Source organism: Coloeus monedula (assembly GCF_965178545.1).
Source record: "Coloeus monedula genome assembly, chromosome: 4".
NCBI classification, from domain to species: Eukaryota; Metazoa; Chordata; class Aves; order Passeriformes; family Corvidae; genus Coloeus; species Coloeus monedula.
In genome coordinates this window covers 62,220,181-62,238,191 of record NC_138784.1, presented here as the reverse complement: position 1 = coordinate 62,238,191, position 18,011 = coordinate 62,220,181, and the positions used below count along the sequence as shown (strand labels likewise).

The window sequence follows — 18,011 nt, the reverse complement described above, 5'->3', positions numbered from 1 at the left end:
ACTCACTAACAGATGGCATCTTTAGAAGATCCTTAACATGTATATGGAGCATGCCCAATTCCAGTAGTTCATTTTAACTTCTTTTCCAAGGTGACATATGTTCTTTTTTTGCCAGGCTCTTCTGCCTTGAAGAAAACCTTAATATCTGCTGATAACTGTGCATGTCCTTTTTCATTATGCCAATGGAATGAGAAGAGCACATTCAGAAAATGGTGTAACAATGACTTGGTTTGGGGTATAGACAAGATGGTTTTATCTTTCTACTTTTCTTTATAGCTTCTTATTTAAGTATTGATCCGTTATCTGTAGTGAGTGATGGAGATGTATGCCAGTATTACCATAACAGTTAGTCAGCAAAACACCAGTGATACTCCGCTTCATTGTGGTTTTTCTTAACTCCTACTTTAAATGTAGATGGGGTTAAACAACGACACTTCATTAAGCTTGTCACCATCTGATTCATGGATATGCTGGATTAGTGAATTAATGTGGGTCTGCTTTCAGGTGTTAGTAGGAAACTGCTGAAGGGAAAGCAAAGGTGAGACAACAGGGTAGAAAAGCTCGATTCTTCCAATAGATCTTGGCGTTTCAGAATCACTTCTAGCTTAGCACAGGTAAATGTTAAGTGTTAATCATGTGATTTGCAAGTTCTTCCCAGAAGCCTTGCTTTTTCAGAAACTGCTTTATGTCCACTCCCTCCACCTTGGGAATACTTGTAGCAGTCTTACCACAATTTACTCTTGAGGTTTATCAGTTAAAAATTCTTGTATCTCATTTATGTTAAATGAAGTTTGAAAAGCCAGGGAAACTTACAAACAATAATACTACCAAGGCTGTACTGGAGACTGTAGTTTTCCAGACACTTAAAAATCAAGGCCTTAAAATTGTTTTTGTTACTTCTCTCACTGTCATACCCATTCTAGTGAAGTGTACAAAAGAGTGTTTGTAAAAGTAAGATGAGCTGCTGAGCCACCTGTCAGTGGTTTCACAGCAGTTTTGCTTGAGTGCTGCCAAGTTGGCACACTTTTTAACAGCTGCTGAGTGTACTGGCAGTGAGTGGTGTGTGATGCTGCTGTGATGATCAGTTGCTTCAGTGTGGACTCTTTTGTTGTGGTGTTTGTAACCTCTGGAATTTTGGAGTAATTATTAATTTAATCATAATGCCCTTCATTTTGCTTAGGTGGTGCTGTATCCTGCCATAGTTGTCCTGAATTTGATGATGTTAGTCAAGGTTAGGTAAGGTGTCAATCAAAGAACATACACAGAATCCTGGGGTCAGAGTTAGCAGGATGTGCAAGCACATGTTGCAGTTTTGGGTGCTGACTTGTGTAGCTGATGAATGTTCGTAGCTGCAAATCAGTTTGTGCCATACTGTACAGCTCTCTGAAGGTGCACTGTAATGCAGATAACTTTGAACTGAAGTTATGGTGAACTGGGTGCTACTCTCACACATTATCTGTGTAAGTACAGGCTGTTGTTAAAGTTGTCCGTGTACAGCTCCTTAACTGATTCACATTACATGCCCTATGAATTTTTGTAGTTCTTTCCCAGAAAGGCCTCATCTTCCTGAAATGTTTCTACACTAACGCATGCAGCATGAGGAGCAAACCAGAGGAGCTTGAGGCTTTGTCCCAGTCCCATAGATTTGTCATCACTGGTGTACGTGAAACCTGGTGGGATAAGTCCTGGGACTGGCATGCCTGTTGGATGGTGATGGGCTCTTCAGCCTCTCCTCAGCAGGGCAGAAGAGGCAGAGGGGTCGCACTGTATGTGATAGAAGGGTTAGAATGCTGGCAATGACACCATTAAGAGACTGGGTAAGAATCAAGGGGCAGACAACGCAGATGTCATTGTGGGAGTCTGCTACAGACTTCCCAGCCAGGATGATGATGTGGACAAATTATTCTTTGAGGAGCTAAGGGATGCTTCCAAATCAATTGCCCTTGACCTTATGGGCGAACTTCAACTTGCCAGAAATTAACTGGGAGTATCACACCTGGGCCAGAAGATTCCTAAAAACCTGGATGACAACTTTATGGAACAGGTTCTAAGGGCCCTGACTTGGAAAAATGCCCTCCTTTATCTACTGCTTGTTAGCAGAGTAGATCTCATAAGTAAAGTCGAGAGTGGTGACCATCTTGGCCACAGCAACCATGAAGGGATCAAGTTTAAAATCCCTGGTGACAGGAGGAAAAGTGCCAGTAAAAACTCAGCTGTGGACAGGAGGAGAACAGAACTTCAGGCTGCTCAGGGAAAAGGCTTTCTCAGGTGCTGGGGTCTATCAGTGCTGGTCACTTTTTAAACATCACCTTCAAAGGGCACAGGAACTGGCAATTCCCAAGTGTTGGAAGTCAAGCAGGTGAGGCAAAAGGCATGGCTGAACAGGAATCTTCTCTTGGAAACAAGATGAAAAAGGAAGGTGTATGCCTACTGGAAGCATGGTCAGGTGATGGGAAGAATACTGAGATGCTGCTGGCCACTGTAGGGAGAAAATTAATGTGGCCAAAGCTCAATTGGAGGTAAAGGTGCCAGAACTGAGGGGGACAACAAAAGAGTATTTTCAAATATATTAATGGCAACAGGCAGTGGAAAAATAACATCATCACAGACAGGGGCAGGGTCAAGGCAGAGGTGTTTACACGATCTTTGCCTCTGTCATCAATACAAATGATGGACCAAGGGGGTCTCAGTGGCCTGAGCTGGAGGACCATGACTGCAAGAATGACTAACTCCCAGTTGACCCTGAATTATGCAGGATCTGCTGCTCCAGCTGCCTGCCTCCAAATCTATGGGACCTGAAGGGGTACACCCAAGAATCCTCAAAGAGCTGCTGCTGTCATCACAAAAACTCTCTTGAATTTTTTGAGCAGTCTTGGGAATTTGGAGAGGTCCAGCTGACTGGAAGCTGGTGAACATTGTCCCTGATTTTCAAAAAGGGCAAGGACTTTAAAAACTACAGGCCTGTCAGTCTCACTTCAGTGCCTGGTAGAGTTAGATTATTCTGAGAGGTATCGAAAAACACCTGAAATTCAATGTAGTCATCAGTCAGAGCCAGCATGGCTTCATGTGAGGGAAGTCCTGCTTATCAAACCTGATTTCCTTTTATGAAGGAAATCAAGAGCAGCCAGTGGCTGTGATCTTTTTGTATTTAGTAAAGCTTTCAATACTGTCTCTCACAAGATCCTTCTGGACAAAATGTCCAGCACAGAGCTGGATAAACACACCACGTGATGGGTGAGCAACTGGCTCATGAGTTGGGCGCAAAGAGTTACAGTGAATGGGGTGACAGCACACTGGGGACCTGTCACTAGTGGGGTTCCACAGGGCTCCCTTCTCAGCCCTGTGCTCTTCACCATCATCATGAATGACTTGGATGCAAGACTGGAAGGAATAATGAACAAGTTCAGAGATGATACAAAACTGCAAGAAGCTGTCAATTCCCTCAAAGGCAGAAAGGCCCTGCAGGGAGACCTTGACAAATTATAGAACTGGGCACCAACGAGATTAAGTTCAACAAGGGAAAGTGCCAGATTCTGCACCTGAATATGTGGACAGAGTGGGGAATGAGATGATGGAAAGCAGCACTGTGGAAAGGAACAGGGGGGTCCTGGTCAATGGAAAGCTGAACCTGAGTCAGCAGTGCCCTGGCAGCCAGGAGGGCCAGCCATGTCCTGGGGCCATCAGGCACAGCATGTGAACCCAGGCACGGGAGGGGCTTGTCCAGCTCTGCTCTGCACTGAGGCGGCCTCACCTCAAGTCCTGGGGGCAGTTTTGGGCACCACAATATAAAAAGGCATTAAACTGTTAGAGAGTGTCCAAAGGAGGGCAACAAAGACAGTGAAGGGCCTTGAGGAGAAGCCATATGAGGAGTGACTGAGGTCACTTGGTCTGTTCAGCCTAGAGAACAGGAGACTGAGGGGAGACCTCATTGCAGTTACAACTTCCTTGTGAGGGGAGGAGGAGGAGCAGACACTGATCTCTTTGCTCTGATGGACCAGTGTGACAGTACCTGAGGGAGCATCCTGAAGTTGTGTCAGGGGAGGTTTAGGTTGGATATTAGAAAAAGGTTCTTCCCCCAGAGGGTGGTTGGGCACTGGAACAGCTCCCCAGGGCAGTGGTCCCAGCACCAGCCTGACAGAGTTCAAGAAGCGTTTGGACAATGCTCTTGGGCACGTGGTGGGACTCTTGGGGCAGCCTGTGGAGGGCCAGGAGTTGGACTTGATGACCCTTGTGGGCCCCTTCCCACTCTGCTTATTTTATGATTATAAATTTGGTGCATTCATACTTTCAGTGCTGACCTCTGTTTTCACTTTACATATCAAGTGTTTCATAATCAGTGACATGAAACTGGTCTTATGCCTAAATGGGTATCATGCAGGGGGTAAACAATCCTTTTTGAGTACTGTGGCATAACTAACTACACATGGATAATATTTCTTCATTCCCTTGTAATTTGGTCTGAGTCACCATCCTATATTTCATAGTAATAGGAACCCTTCTTTAGAATTACATAGTTCCAGCCAAGATTTTTATTAGATCTCTAACCAGTTTAAGAACAAGACTTGCTAAAGGATTAATTGATGTACCATTGCAGCTACTGAAAATAAGAAGGAACTTAATGAGTCATACTAGGTACATACAGTGATACAAAAGTACTGTTTATTTTCAACATCAAAAAGTTACTTGTCTTTGGTTCTGTGACTTTAAAGTCAATATAAAACCTGTTCACCTTATCAGGTCTTAGTGTAATGTCAAAAAGAACTAGTATAATACTTGTAAACCCCATCCTGAACACAAGCACTTCCCGTTCCTGTTCATAAGCAGGTGCTATAAACAGCAACCTTCTGGCTGATTGTCTGTAAGAGGGAGCGAACTGTCTCTTCCAGCTCCACCAACTGCTTGGCTTTGTCTTCCAGAACTTTTTGATTGTTTTCATATGTATTTTCCAAATCTGTAAGCAAAGGAAGGGGAAAACCAGCTTAATTCAAGGTGTTTTAATACAGTGAAATGTCAATCATTATAGTTATGGATAAACTACTATTCAAATTTATTTTTTTGTGGAAGACAATCTGATTGGGACCAAGAAGACCCCAAAAAACCCCAAACAAAACAAACAAATAGCAAAAAACCAAAACAAAAAACCCCACAAAACCCCCAAAGGCTGGAATGGCAACTTTTTGTTTCCTTAATATAGGGATGTAAAGGAACAAGGAAGTTATTTTCCAAAGGTGGAAATCTAAAAGTATACTTTGAGCATTAAAATAATTGTCATTCTTTGCTCTATGGTGGCTTTTACAGAATGGAGAAATGTTTTAGCTTATGAAGATTAAGACCACTCAGCAAGTCACTGTAACTGTGCAGGAGTAGCAAAGAGGGGAAGAATGAGTTCCTGGCCTGGCAAAACCAGAAGGAAAACTTAGTTCTGGCCCTGGTACCAAGGGGCGGATTGCCTCTTCCTGGTTCAATCAACTTTCATTGTCAACAGTAAATGTTAAATAAATCTGTAAACTGGAACTCCTGTGTCCTGATTAGCTTTTGCTTTAACAGCTTTCCAGGGTGGGGTGGGGGGAGTACTGCTTGAAAATGGAGATCTTGCTGGAACAGATGAGTTCTCATCCTAAGCAGAGTAGTTTTTGTTCCTTCCCTGTGGTGGTTCTGGGAAAAGTGAGAGGTGCCATGCCAGAAGTTTGTGTCTCACCTGTAAGTTCAGCTTATTTTATAGATATCTTTGATTCAAAAGACTGTATTGTGTCCATAAGGAAAGCAGATCATGCCTCAGTAACAAGTAAGTACCTTTTCTTTTCCCCTTCTGCTGATGAATAGCTGGTTTAACAGTGTGAAATTGCTTCATGTTCTAAGGTGCCAAATTACCTCCTCAGAACAGCCTTACCTTTGAGCAGCTGAAGTTTGCTGTTTGCTTGAGCCAACAAGGCTTTAGCTTCATCCTGCAGCACGCCTGCTTTCCTCCTGGCCTCAGCCGACTCCTCTGTCTTCTTGGCAATGAGCTCTTCCACGGTTCTGTACTTGCCGCTCAGCTCGCTGTTGAGTACCTGTTCCAAATTCAAGCACAAGATGGAGCCCGTGCGAAGCCAATACAGGGGGAGTTGGCATTTCTGCCCTCTGTCCTTTACTGATTCGGGTGCAAGGAGACACTTCGCTGGGAGCTCAGTTAACGAAAGCAGAACCAGTGTGAGGGTATATTCTACTTCTTGTCCAAGACTAAGAGCTGGGGTGAAGAATCATCGCTTACTCTTTTGCAGATCTGTGGCTGTTTTACAGCTTCAATACTGGCACTTGGCAGAGATTTATAGGATTCAGTTACAGGGTTGTGTAACTAATGGAAGCCAGGGCCCCTAGTACAGGTGGAAAGCTACACATGGCACTGCTCCTGGCTGGGTGGGGAGGAATACCCTTGCTACCCTTTCAGTAAGAAGAACAGAACTAGCTGCTGTTGGTGTTGGTGAAGATGCTGGAGAAGTTGTGAGCTTGGTTTCTCAGCTGTGCTTTTTGTTATGGGGTTAATATTAAGAAGTCCTATGGCCCAACTAAATTCAACCATTAAGCAAGACAACAAACCATACCAGCACTGGAATTCTCTTGTGGTTACTTGACAGCACCTGAAATACTACTTAGTGTTTGGATATTGTTGAGTTGATGGATAATGCAGCTCTCCTGTTAGAAAATGGCTCTCTGGAGACTGGGGGGCTAACTACAGACAAGAGATGGGAGCAATGAAACTTCTTTGGCAGACTGGTCAACTGTTTCGTTAATGAACATTCTTTTGCTATTACAAAATTGTGTAGCAAACATTGGGAGCAATGCCATATGTTCACAGAGAAAATCTTGCCTCTCTGATATTTAGCAATTACTTCAGTTTTATGTTAAAATAATTATTTTTCCTGTTGCTTAATTCTGTATATGCCAAATTCTGGTTTGTTTGTCCTGAACCTATCGCTGTCTTAGAATCGTAAATACACAAGTGGGAAAAAAAATTACCAGTTCTCCTATGACAGATAGTAAAGCTGAGGAACAGAAACCTATCTACGAAAGGCTGACAGTGTGACAGGTTTCCCACAGCTATTTCAGAACCTGAAAACTTCTCAATACATCCCTCTCTCTCAGGGTCTGATACCACAGTAAAAAAGTAGATATCTTTGGTAAGAGCATAAATGTTGGACTAATTTTTACCCCCAGAATATGAACAATAAATGATGGATCACATGTATTCACTGATGTCCCTTTAGCCAAACCTGGGGGAGTTTTGCTGGCTTCTCCTTATGATTGTTCCTGAGCATCTCACCTTTTTAACTTCTTCAGCATTTTGTTTTGCACTAGTAATTTTGTCTTCTATATTTCCCACATTCTCTGAATTTGTAGCAGCCTTTTGCCTAAGGTCTTCAACACTCTTCTCTAGCTCAAACAGACGTAAGGTAGCATTGTTCAGTGTTTCTGCAGATGCTGCATTTTCAGATTCAATCTAAGAGAAAGAAGGATGAGAGACTTTCAAAAGACACTGGATATAATACTAAACTTTCTCCATAAACCCTGCTCAACTACGGAGTTTGTGTCCATAGATCCGAGTTAAAGACGGTGTTTTAGTTTTGCTAAAAATGGCCCATTGTGGTCAGGGTGAAAAAGCTCACTGCTTGAGAACAGTACATATGGGGCTGCAAAAGCATTAAGGAATATGGTTTAAAAGTATTTGATTGCATTATACATGCAAGAGTTGATTAATCCACTGACAAAACTTCAGACATTTGACTCCATCGTGTGATAACAGACTTGTGAAACTTCTAAACTGACCAAGCTTCATAAGTATAGATTAGCACTGTGGTCTCATGAGGGCTTTGAGATGAAATCTGAAAATACTTTATCTGACAAGACTTGGCACTTCAATCCAGCATTTGTTTAGTTTAGTCTGGTGCTGCAGTGGTGGATGACACTGAGCATACAAATACACATCCTTGGGGCTTGCCAGGGGTCTTGTCAGACCTGCTGTGTTAGAGGGCAACAGTCCTGCTCATTGAACTTGGTTGGTGCAGGATATGGGGTGAGAAAAGCCTTTTGGTGGTTTTTTTTGTTGTTGTCTAGTTGGGTTTGTTCATGAGCAAATAGTCCCCTAGCATCTGTCACACTCACTCAAAAGTTGATGTGAAGGCAGGAATGGTTTAGATACATTTTAACTGCAGTCTTTGCTTTGCAGTACCCAAGAGCTTTCCTTAGACAGGTTTACATCTGTTTAAAAGCACCAGACTTGGTGCTGTTTCTATTATCTTAAGAAATACTCATGAAGAACTCACTGAAGTCAGCAGGTCTTGAGTTCCTTTAATATCTTCATCAGCTTGTTTGATGGCTTTTTCAGCTGCATTTTGAGCTTTTTCAGCTTCTTCCAGTGCTGCTTTCACCATGTCTGCGGTGACTTTAACATCTGTTGCACCTTTGCTGTGGAGCAAGACTCTGTTAATGCTAAAAATGCTCTTACTTTGGAACTGGAAAAAGAACATATGCTGCACCGGGCTGGTTTTGCCCCTTACTGAAGGAATGAGAAGTTACATCAGGGAAAAGTTAAACTGCGTTTTCTGACACAATAAGATGGAAACAAGGATGCCTACCTCGCTTTTTTAGCTTCCTCCAGTAGCATTTCTGCTCTGGCAATGTCTCCAGCGCTCTGCTGCAGAATGACCTCAACATCAGAAAGGCTTTCTACACGCTCACGAATATCTTCTGTCAGGGCTTGCAGCTGCTGGGGAGTGCTTGGCATCTCCATGTTCAGCACTTCATTAGCCACTGCCTCGATGCTATCCAGGTCAGCACTGTCTTCTAGCAGATGGACACAAATGACAAAGATGTGAGTAAAAGCTTCCTTCTGTCACATCTCAGCCCTCAAATTCTTGTTCAGCTGCTTCCTTAAGAAGGAAAATCATGGAAGACTTCCTCCCCAGATTCATGGAAAATCAAGGTGTTAAAATTACTTCCCAAGGGGAGACTTCCCTCTCAGGAGAGGTCCAGCAGGTGTATAGGCCTTGCTGGCATAGCTCTCTTGGAAGCCATTCGAAGATATTGATGCTCAGCTGCACCATGCTTGGGGGGACCCGAGCCCACAGGAAACAAAACCAACAGCTGCATGTAGATGCATCTGTGCTCCCAGCATAATCAGCCCTGAGCAAACAGGCATGGAATGGGCTGCTGGTGAACATAGCTCTTATTTAACCTTTACCTGCTTTCTTACAGAGAGAGAAACACTCCGTTTCTGACTTCCTTTGCCTTAAATACTACTTTGTCTTTCTAGCCAGAACTTACAGGCATACTTGGACAAGTACAGCAGTACAACAGCCTCAGCTGAAATGCACACAAGAACATGTCACAGTTTGCTCTCACTTTCTTATTATCTTGGTTTTCTCTTAGTTTTCCTGTTTCCAGATTTCATCATACACACTGTCTGTATGGCGGAGGTGGGGAGAAGGATGACAACGACTGCACTAACCCTTGCAAGATAATGCAGATGTAAAGCTAGTTTTTACAAACCCAGAATTAAAATACAATTAAAATGTAAGGTTCTTACGCATTAGGAAGTCTCTAATCTGTTTAATAAGATTTCTCAGATCTTCATTGCTTCTGTCCACTTGTTCTTTTGTAGCATTGGTTTTGAGCAAAACTGCTTGTGCATTTTGTTTTGCTTCATCTGCTCTCTGTTTTGCCTCAGAAACCTAAAGAGAGGAAAATGGAAGGCTTGCTTTCTTATCTTCTTACGCTTTAGGGCTTGTTTTAAAACAATTCATCTGGAGTCAGAAGTAATAGTAACATGGAATGCTTTTTCTCATAAAACTCACAGAACACTTGGAAGCTGGCCCTGATCCATACCACCAGTGCTAGTTTAAACAACTCAGGCTGATGTTTAGTTATACATGAAGCTTCACTTTAGCAAGCCCCCTTTCTGAGGATATTTACAAGCATGATGAAGTTACACAACTCAAAAGAAGTATTTTCTGCAGAAAACCAGCACATACTTTGCCAATTAGTGTCTGTTACAACATTACAACAGAATTTTTTTTTTTTTTCTTTTTTACTATCTTAACAATTGATTTGGCATATTACCATTCTGGAGAGTTGCTCAACTTCTGCTAACGCACTGAGGATGTCTCTGTCAAAATCCATAGCCTTCTGCCAGGCATTGTGAGCTACGGTCACCAGCCCGTCACAGCTGGGGCCTCCACACTTCTTCTTTCCTTCATCCGTTCGACAGCTCAAACCCCCGCACTCAGACTCGGCGCAGGAGGCTCCCGGAGCAGTGCCACACGTCTGCAGGGACACAGGAGACAAGGGAAGCAGTCACAGCCTGATTTCCATTGCTAGGCTGCATGGGGGCTGCAGTAGGACACTATTCTACCACAAAATTTCAGAGCAAACTTTTTTTCTTAAGAAGTGAAACTATTTCCATCAGCAACATCGCCCTGAAAATTATCCACGACTTGGTCAATTGTTTGATAACGAAGGAGATGATTTAACCAGAGGGAAAATTATTTTCCTCATTCTTGTGAGGTTCTTTTACCTTTTCATGCCCTCCCCTCTTTTTGCCAAATCATAGTCACTATCTGAGGTTTTGCAGCCAAAAAAACCTCCCTGGAAAAACCTAGGGCCTGAGCCAAGTTAGCTGCAGCTGTCTCCTGTGAAGTGTAAATGAGTCCCTCTTACCTGTTTGGCATGTAACCCAGCAGTAGCTAGAAAGCAGAAAGATGCGTGTGTGTTTCATGATTACACCTCCAAGCAACTCAGTATTTACTGCCTTGATAAACATCTACCCCAGATTTTCAGGCCCCAAGAACAGTCAGGGCAGGAATGTAGGGGAAGAGAAACTAAACAAAAAGACGCCTCTTTCTTCCCTCCAGAGTAAAAAAGGAGGGCTGAGGGAGTGGGAGGGATGACTAGTTGTAAAGGACAAGGGACAATCAGTGTGTGAAAATTCACTCCTACCACAGGCCTGGCCTGCCCAGGGGAGTTAATGAGCAGTGTCCTGCAGCCTGCCTTCACCCGGGGTTGTTCAGGGATTGTTCACTGAATGCAGCTGGCCAACTTCAAAGAGAAACTGAGGGAACACCCAGCCTCTCCCAAGAAAAAGCCACCCTTAATCATATTTACAGATGAGCAGGCACTCTCAACAGAGGAAATGCCCTTTTGACTCCAGCTCCCCGTAAATTCTGCTTTGTCTGGAGCAGGAGGATGAGCTTGGGGTGATGCTGAGACCTGCTGGTGTGAGCAGAAGCGCTGCATGGCCGGGTGCTGTACAGGTACAGAGTGTACCCTACAGAGCTGCAGAAGGGAAGAGGGGAGCTAGGGAAAGCAAGCACTGAACTCAGGATAGGCTTAAGAGGACGGCTCTCAGCCCAGCAGATTTGCCACACTTTTCTGCACGTGGGAACTCCATCCCTAGAAAAGGACATTAGGTTAGGACAGGGGTGATGCAAAAACAGGTGCTCTGCTGGGGCTGGGAAGAGTAGGAGGAAGACCAACATGAAAGGCTGGTCTTTGAAAGCCAGTAGTCTCAGAGCCCACCACTTAAACAGCCCAGTTCTAGCCCATAAAACCGGGGGGTTGCTCAACCAAGCAAGGCACAGTTTTCATGAGCCAACTGCCTATCTCACACTGTCTCGCCCTCCGCTTCCTCCCCGCCTGCTGCTTCGTCACAAACCCAGCTCTGGTTCTGCTGTGGGTTCCACCCCAGCGATTCTCAGCCGTGTACCTTCTCAGCCACCTCGGAGAGATCCAGGCTCTGCAGCTTGCCAGCGAGCTCATCCAGAAGGCGCGACTGCTCCTCTTGTTTAGCCCTGAACTGAGCCTCCTTCTCATTGATTAAGTCTTCGACTTCCTGCCGCGTTTGTGCTGACAGCTCCACGGCGCTATCGGGATGAACAGTGGAGGCATTGACCCTCTCCTCTGCCTCCAGGGACATCTGGAAATACTTGGTGATACTATCCAAGGCTCCTGCAGAAATCAGAGGGAGCTGATGAGAACTCTGTTAAGTAACCCGAAGTAATGTATATTATAGATGTTAGCAATGTATATTATAGATGTTAGCAATGTGTATTATAGATGTTAGCAATGTGTATTATAGATGTTAGTAGATGACACATCGGGGTTAGTGATACATCACATTAAATGAAACGCTGGCCTCGGAAGCTGCGTTCAGTGCCATTGCAAGGATGACAGAATTCAGCCTGTTGTAGAAAAAAAAGGTTGCTTTTTTGCTTGGTGTGTCAAGCTGGACTTTGAAGTTAAGCCTTTCTCTGACCCTAGTGACTGAATTCTGCTTGCCCTAAGGGCAAAAGGAGATATGGCCTTTTAGGGTTTTTAGGGGAACAGCCTGTTTTCTAAGGATTCCCTCATCCCATTAATTCTTGTTACTTGTCCTGGGATGTCTGGCTTATGGAGTCACTGCTTGGAAACTGGTTAGAGCCTTCCTAAGAAACAACTGCTTGATGAAAGATGCTGATTTATGGAACTGTTGATTTTGGACAACTCCTGGAAAGGCCTTGTGTGGGTGTGAGGGACTCTATGGGGGTGGCTATACTCTGCACCTTGGGGCAGCTTTCCTTTGCAGAATGCCAAAAGTCAGGGACTCCCCTGTTGTACATACTACTCGCCTCACTCTGCAATATCCCATGTTCACTGGAAACAATCTCAGACTTCCTGCAAACCAGGAAATTTGTAAGAAAAATTAGAAAAATACTTTATTTGAAGTCAGCTTTCCAAATAACTTGGTGACATTCCTCTTTCTCCAGCAAATCTTGATTCTTGGCCCATTTCAGTGTGCCAATGGACATGCAAGGCTTGGGTGGCTCAGAAGAACTGGGCCCTTTACCATGAGCTCTGTTTTTTCAACCAGAAACAGCAATTTTACAGACTGGGGGAGCAAGGGGGATGTCCAAGTGTACTTTGAAGTCTGTGGTGCACTTTCTGCTGTTGTGTCTCATCTACAATGATGGTAGCACGACACCTTAAGATGATTCTGTGCCCCAAGAATTTGAGCCAGCATTGCAATGTGCAGAGGAAGAGACAGGGTGAGGGGGCAAAAATTCCTGCTGCATCAGCAACTCTGCTAATGCACAGAAGAACCTGTCCCTGAGGAACTGTTTTACTGCAAGTTAGAAGATTAATCTGGTACTTAAATCCATGCACTAATTAAATCTTTGGCCACCCTGTTGCCTTCTCCCTCTCCCTGTGACACTTACCCCGAACATCAGAGATCTTGATGAACTCTAGCTGCTCTGCAAGTTCTTTCACGACGTGGTCAAGACTTTTGGCATCTGTCTCCAGCATGCTCAGGTCAGTGTCTGTGCTATTGCTCTTTGCTGCTAAGGCTGATAAGTTTTCTTCTATGTCAGCTATCTTAACTGTAACATCTGCTGTCAGCTTTCTGAAAAACAGGCACAGGACTCAACAGGGGGAGAAGGAAGGGTCATATGTCTCATATGTCACTGAAGAGTGGTGGCTAGAGATGTACCCATCTTCTCCCATGGCAGGACCTGTCCTCCCTCAGTGGAGCTCCAAGTGATTTGTAACAACATGCCTACCTTGAATACTGTTTTGTTTCCTTTATTACACGAAACTACTTTTTAATCTACAGCACATTTGAAAACCCAAAGCACCAAATCGCTCAGAAAACAGCTGCTTTGTGTAAGATTAACTGGAGGCAGATTCCAGAGGACTGGTGTAATGCTCTTGTATCATGGCAACTGCATAGGTCAGAGTTGACTACTATGATCCATACATAATTTGCTTCCCATCCCACACAGCTCAAATGTAGTTTTGATTACTACGAGCTCATCGGACAGATCTGAACTTCAGGAAGCAGGAAGGGGGGAGGCTTAGTTTTAACACAATGGATTCTTTAAACTCTCTGTAAAGATCCCTCCTCACCAGGGCTATGAAGGAAAACCTCCTGCTCTAAGCATTCACTCAGTGAGCCATGGAGCAGGCTTTAGCTAGTGGGATAACCCTAAAAGGAAAAGCAACTGAATATTACATGTCAAGGCTGCTGTGGAACAGAAGTGGGCATAGGAAGCTACTCCCATCCATGGTGATCCCATCAAGCCCAGCATTTCCTCATTCTAAAAGAATCAAGGCAGTATTTAAGATCTAAGATCAATTTACATCTCTCTCAATAGCCCAACAGCCTGCTGTTTGCCAGGACTCCTCCAAAGCCCAGTACTTTTCAATACAGCCAGAGAGGAGCAAGAACAGATACACATAAGGTATGTTAGGGAAAAGCAGCTCCTCAGCTGCTCTGGCCTCCCTTAATACACACAGAGCCCAAAAGCAGCAGCAATCCCCAGCTCTCCAGCAGGAGGGAGGGGAGCTGTAGGACACAAACTATTCCTAATTGAGACATTCGTGGTTTAATCCTCGCCCGTTTGCTTTGTGCAGTTCCCTTTACAATGCACAAGCAAGCTGGAGCAGTTGCAGACAGGGCTAGAAAGCCTCTGTAATCCTACTTAATGTTAGACTGCCCCATCACCAGACTACCATCTTTTGTATGCTTAGCCCTAAAAAAAAAAATACAAGGCTTCCACCCTGAGAAAAATGGAAACAATCCATGTTATAAATCTGATGCTTTCCCCCCACACGTGCTCAGAGTTCAGAAAGGAGCCCAAGTTTCCAACTCATCAGCTACATGCGGAAATCCAGGAATTTAATCTCTCCCCTCTTTATTCTCTCACATAATAGCTGTGTTTGTCCTTTGCCCCGGGGCAGCGCAAGGCAAGCATGAGTGGCTCTGTGGTAATTAGCTGCCTGAAGAGCAGGGGGGGCAGGACAACCCCAGCCCAGCACGTGGCAGCTGCGATGCTCCTGCCTGCCTCGGCCAGGTTTCTGCTCCCGGGATGGACACGCACTGCCAGTGCTGAGCATGGCAAGGTGCTCCAGCAGCCCAGGAGCACAGCATCCTTGCCCAGCCAGAGGAGCGGAGCCAGAGCGCCCTCAGCCCAGCATGGGGACATCAGTCACTCAAGTAAATCCCAGCTCACTGGAACTCCCACTCCTTCCCACGACAGACTCATCCATGTAACTACAAGTGTACTCACTCTGCTTCCTCGAAGAGATTCCCAATGTTCTTCAGGGGCTCGGCTGCTGGATTTTGAGCAACGATGGTTTTAATTTCCGTGAGCTTCTCCTCCAGCGTGTTGAGTGTCTGCTGGTATGGGCCAGTGATTCCAGTGATTTTGAGGGTATTAGCCCTGTCCAAGAACTGCTGGGTCCTATTAGCCAGCTCGCTGATGATCACGTCCCAGAGGGCAAAGCACTGGTGGCACGGCACACAGTCGGGGAAGAATCCCGAGTAGCCCCGGGAGCACTTGTCACAGTGCAGCCCTTCCACCCCTTCACTGCAGATGCACTGCCCAGTGGCACGGTCGCACTGTGGGGTCTGGATGCCATGAGGGTTGCAATCACACGCTGGGAGGAGAAAAAGGCACATGTGAAGGCCATGGAGAGGGAAATGACTGTGATATTGGCAGGGTGGAAAAAAAATCAGTTATAATAAAGTGGCGAAATGAATACAGACATAGTCAGTATCTGAATTATAAAAAGCTAATTATGGATGTATCGCTTGTGTATGGGGGAAGCAAGTGTGAGTGAGAAAGAGAAGAGAGATAGGGAAGTAACTCTAGGGGAGACCAGGATTTGCACATCTCGGAAATAGGAACAATAATGAAGCAAGGATGGACACCACTTGTGGCAATGTTCAGATGTCAACTGGATAGCAAGTGAAAACAAAGATCCCAGTTTCACTCCTGCAATGAAGAGTGAGTACAGCAAGGCTCTCGGGACAGGAAAAGAAATGGCAGGCAGGCACATAGATAGCAGAGGGTTTAAGAGCAAACCATGAGTGAAAAAGGAAAATTGATTTAGGAACAACCATTTACTGTCTCCTCCAGCACAGGAGTAACAGTCAACTGAGTTCCAAGAACAGGACAAATCTATGGAGCAAAAGCCCTTGTGAGATCTTCTAGGCAGAGGTACAGGGACTGGCTCAGAACATGCTCCTGCCACGGACAGTGGGAAAACATTCACAACACACATTGAGGAGTCTGGCACTGGGCTGACATTTTGGGTATACAGAAAATCAGAAAAAATCTGGCAGTGACAAGTGGAATAGAACAAAGAATGTGGTCATGGGCAGCCCTGCCTGAGGTCGTAACAACCAAGAGCCTACATGCTGTTTGTCACCCTCAAGTGGGAATGAGGACATTTAACAGATGTGTGTGTGTATGTATATATATATATATATATATATATATATATATATATATAAATTATTTCACACTTCAAGCACCAACTTGGGAGTTAGTATTCACTCCTTCCTGAAATGCACTTCTTTGGCACTAACCCACCACAGAGAGAAGTTACTCAATTAACTTAGTGATGCACTGTCACTGCTGAAAGCACAGACATGCTTTGTATGCAATAATGCTATCAGGAGAAGCATTTCCATGCTGCCACTTGACCTCCTTAATTACACAGGAGGCAGCAGCAGCAGAGGACACCACCAACATGCAAAGCTTTTAATAAAGAGACAGCAGCAAACAACAAAAAGAGAGGCTTTGAAAATATGCACATCATCTACCTACCATTATAGCAGAGTGCACCCGAAGCAGGTCAAGCACATGTTCCCTAAACAGGAAAAGAACTGGCATACCTGATAAAACCCCTCACTTACACATCCATTTACCAGGCGTTCTCAAAGGAGGTAAATGGCTCAAAAAGGCCCATAAATCAATTCAAACACCCAAAGCAAATGCCCCCTTGAAAACAGGGCAAAACACAAAGCCGTTTTCAAGACTGGACATTGTTTGCTTCAATGCCAGAACACAGTGGTGGTCTTCAGTTCAAAAGTTACACGAAGAGCCTCATCAGAACAAATCACTCCTCCACGAAACGACTTTCTTGTGCAATGTGAATATGATAGGCAAGAGACAAAAATAACTTCTGCTGCCTGCACAATTGAGCAAAATGGTCCTTTGTTCTTTGAATTATACCCTGACACAAGAGATTGTTTTTACTTTACATCGAAAGTGCTTAAGTAGTCAACTCACCATGGAATATGTTCCCTGCAGGCAAACCGTTGAGTTCCTGTTTGAAGGTCAGTTAACCCTTCTGTCAACTAATAAGGCCCTTGGTATAATGATGAATTGTCCAAATTCCTCTGTATAGAAAGAGGCTAAATGGCATGTGGTTTTTCTCAAAGATCCTGAGGTCTGATCAAGTTACATGAATACTTGCTGCTGGCAAATCAGATCACTATATTTACTTGTGGATTTAAAAGGCTTAATGTGAAAAAAAAAACCAACCTAACCCCACATTGGTAATTCTACTCCTGAATACCTGCATATTTGGGAAAAGCAGATGACATGGCTTTAGTAGCCTTTACATGGCAAAGTGGATTCCAAAATCTCTGGAACCAGAAAATGCTAGGGAAGAAGAGAAAAGAATTTAGGTACTAACTTGTTTGCTAAGTGAAAACCCAAACTCTGCAGCTGCCTGTGAGGGGATGATAAGAGCAAAGAAGTAATTTATTCTAAATGCAGCACAACAGTTGGAAGAATCATCACGTTTCCAGTCCTACCAAACTCCCAAACCGAGCTTTGCAGGACTGTGAGAAAACTGTACAAGGCAACTGGAAACATTACTGTGGGTTATTTCTCCATTTTAGGATTTTCTATCAAGCCCAGAAGCAGGCAATCCTGACTTTGAATTACCTCAGTCCCCTGAATGAAATGTATATAAAATGGCTTTCAAAAGTGCTGGTTTCATACTTGCTCTTCCTTTTCTTCATGATCCTCCCAAGAGATTAACCATACACTGGACCACACGAGCTTTCAAACCCTAACCATCTCTAACACCTCTAGTGGATGAGTCCTGTACTTTGTGCCCTGGACACCACCACCAGGCCTTTTACATCCCAGCAAGAAGCATGTCCAAGGCCACTGAAGACAGCACCCTCCCTTTATAGCATGATG

The 18,011-nt window shown here is 44.4% G+C and overlaps 1 protein-coding gene across 1 annotated transcript in view; it reads right to left on the bottom strand.

Moving 5' to 3' along the window:
* Positions 1-1,257: 1,257 nt before the first annotated feature.
* LAMB1 (laminin subunit beta 1) overlaps positions 1,258-18,011 on the bottom strand; it is a 45,578-nt gene continuing 28,824 nt past the window's right edge. The window contains exons 24-33 of the mRNA XM_082280751.1: positions 15,078-15,447; positions 13,227-13,411; positions 11,738-11,979; positions 10,096-10,299; positions 9,563-9,707; positions 8,613-8,820; positions 8,301-8,442; positions 7,301-7,477; positions 5,891-6,050; positions 1,258-4,951 (exon numbers count right to left, since the gene is read on the bottom strand). Of these exons, the coding sequence (XP_082136877.1) occupies positions 4,815-4,951; positions 5,891-6,050; positions 7,301-7,477; positions 8,301-8,442; positions 8,613-8,820; positions 9,563-9,707; positions 10,096-10,299; positions 11,738-11,979; positions 13,227-13,411; positions 15,078-15,447 (1,970 nt within the window). The 3' untranslated portion in view covers positions 1,258-4,814. The remainder of the gene's footprint in view (positions 4,952-5,890; positions 6,051-7,300; positions 7,478-8,300; positions 8,443-8,612; positions 8,821-9,562; positions 9,708-10,095; positions 10,300-11,737; positions 11,980-13,226; positions 13,412-15,077; positions 15,448-18,011) is intronic.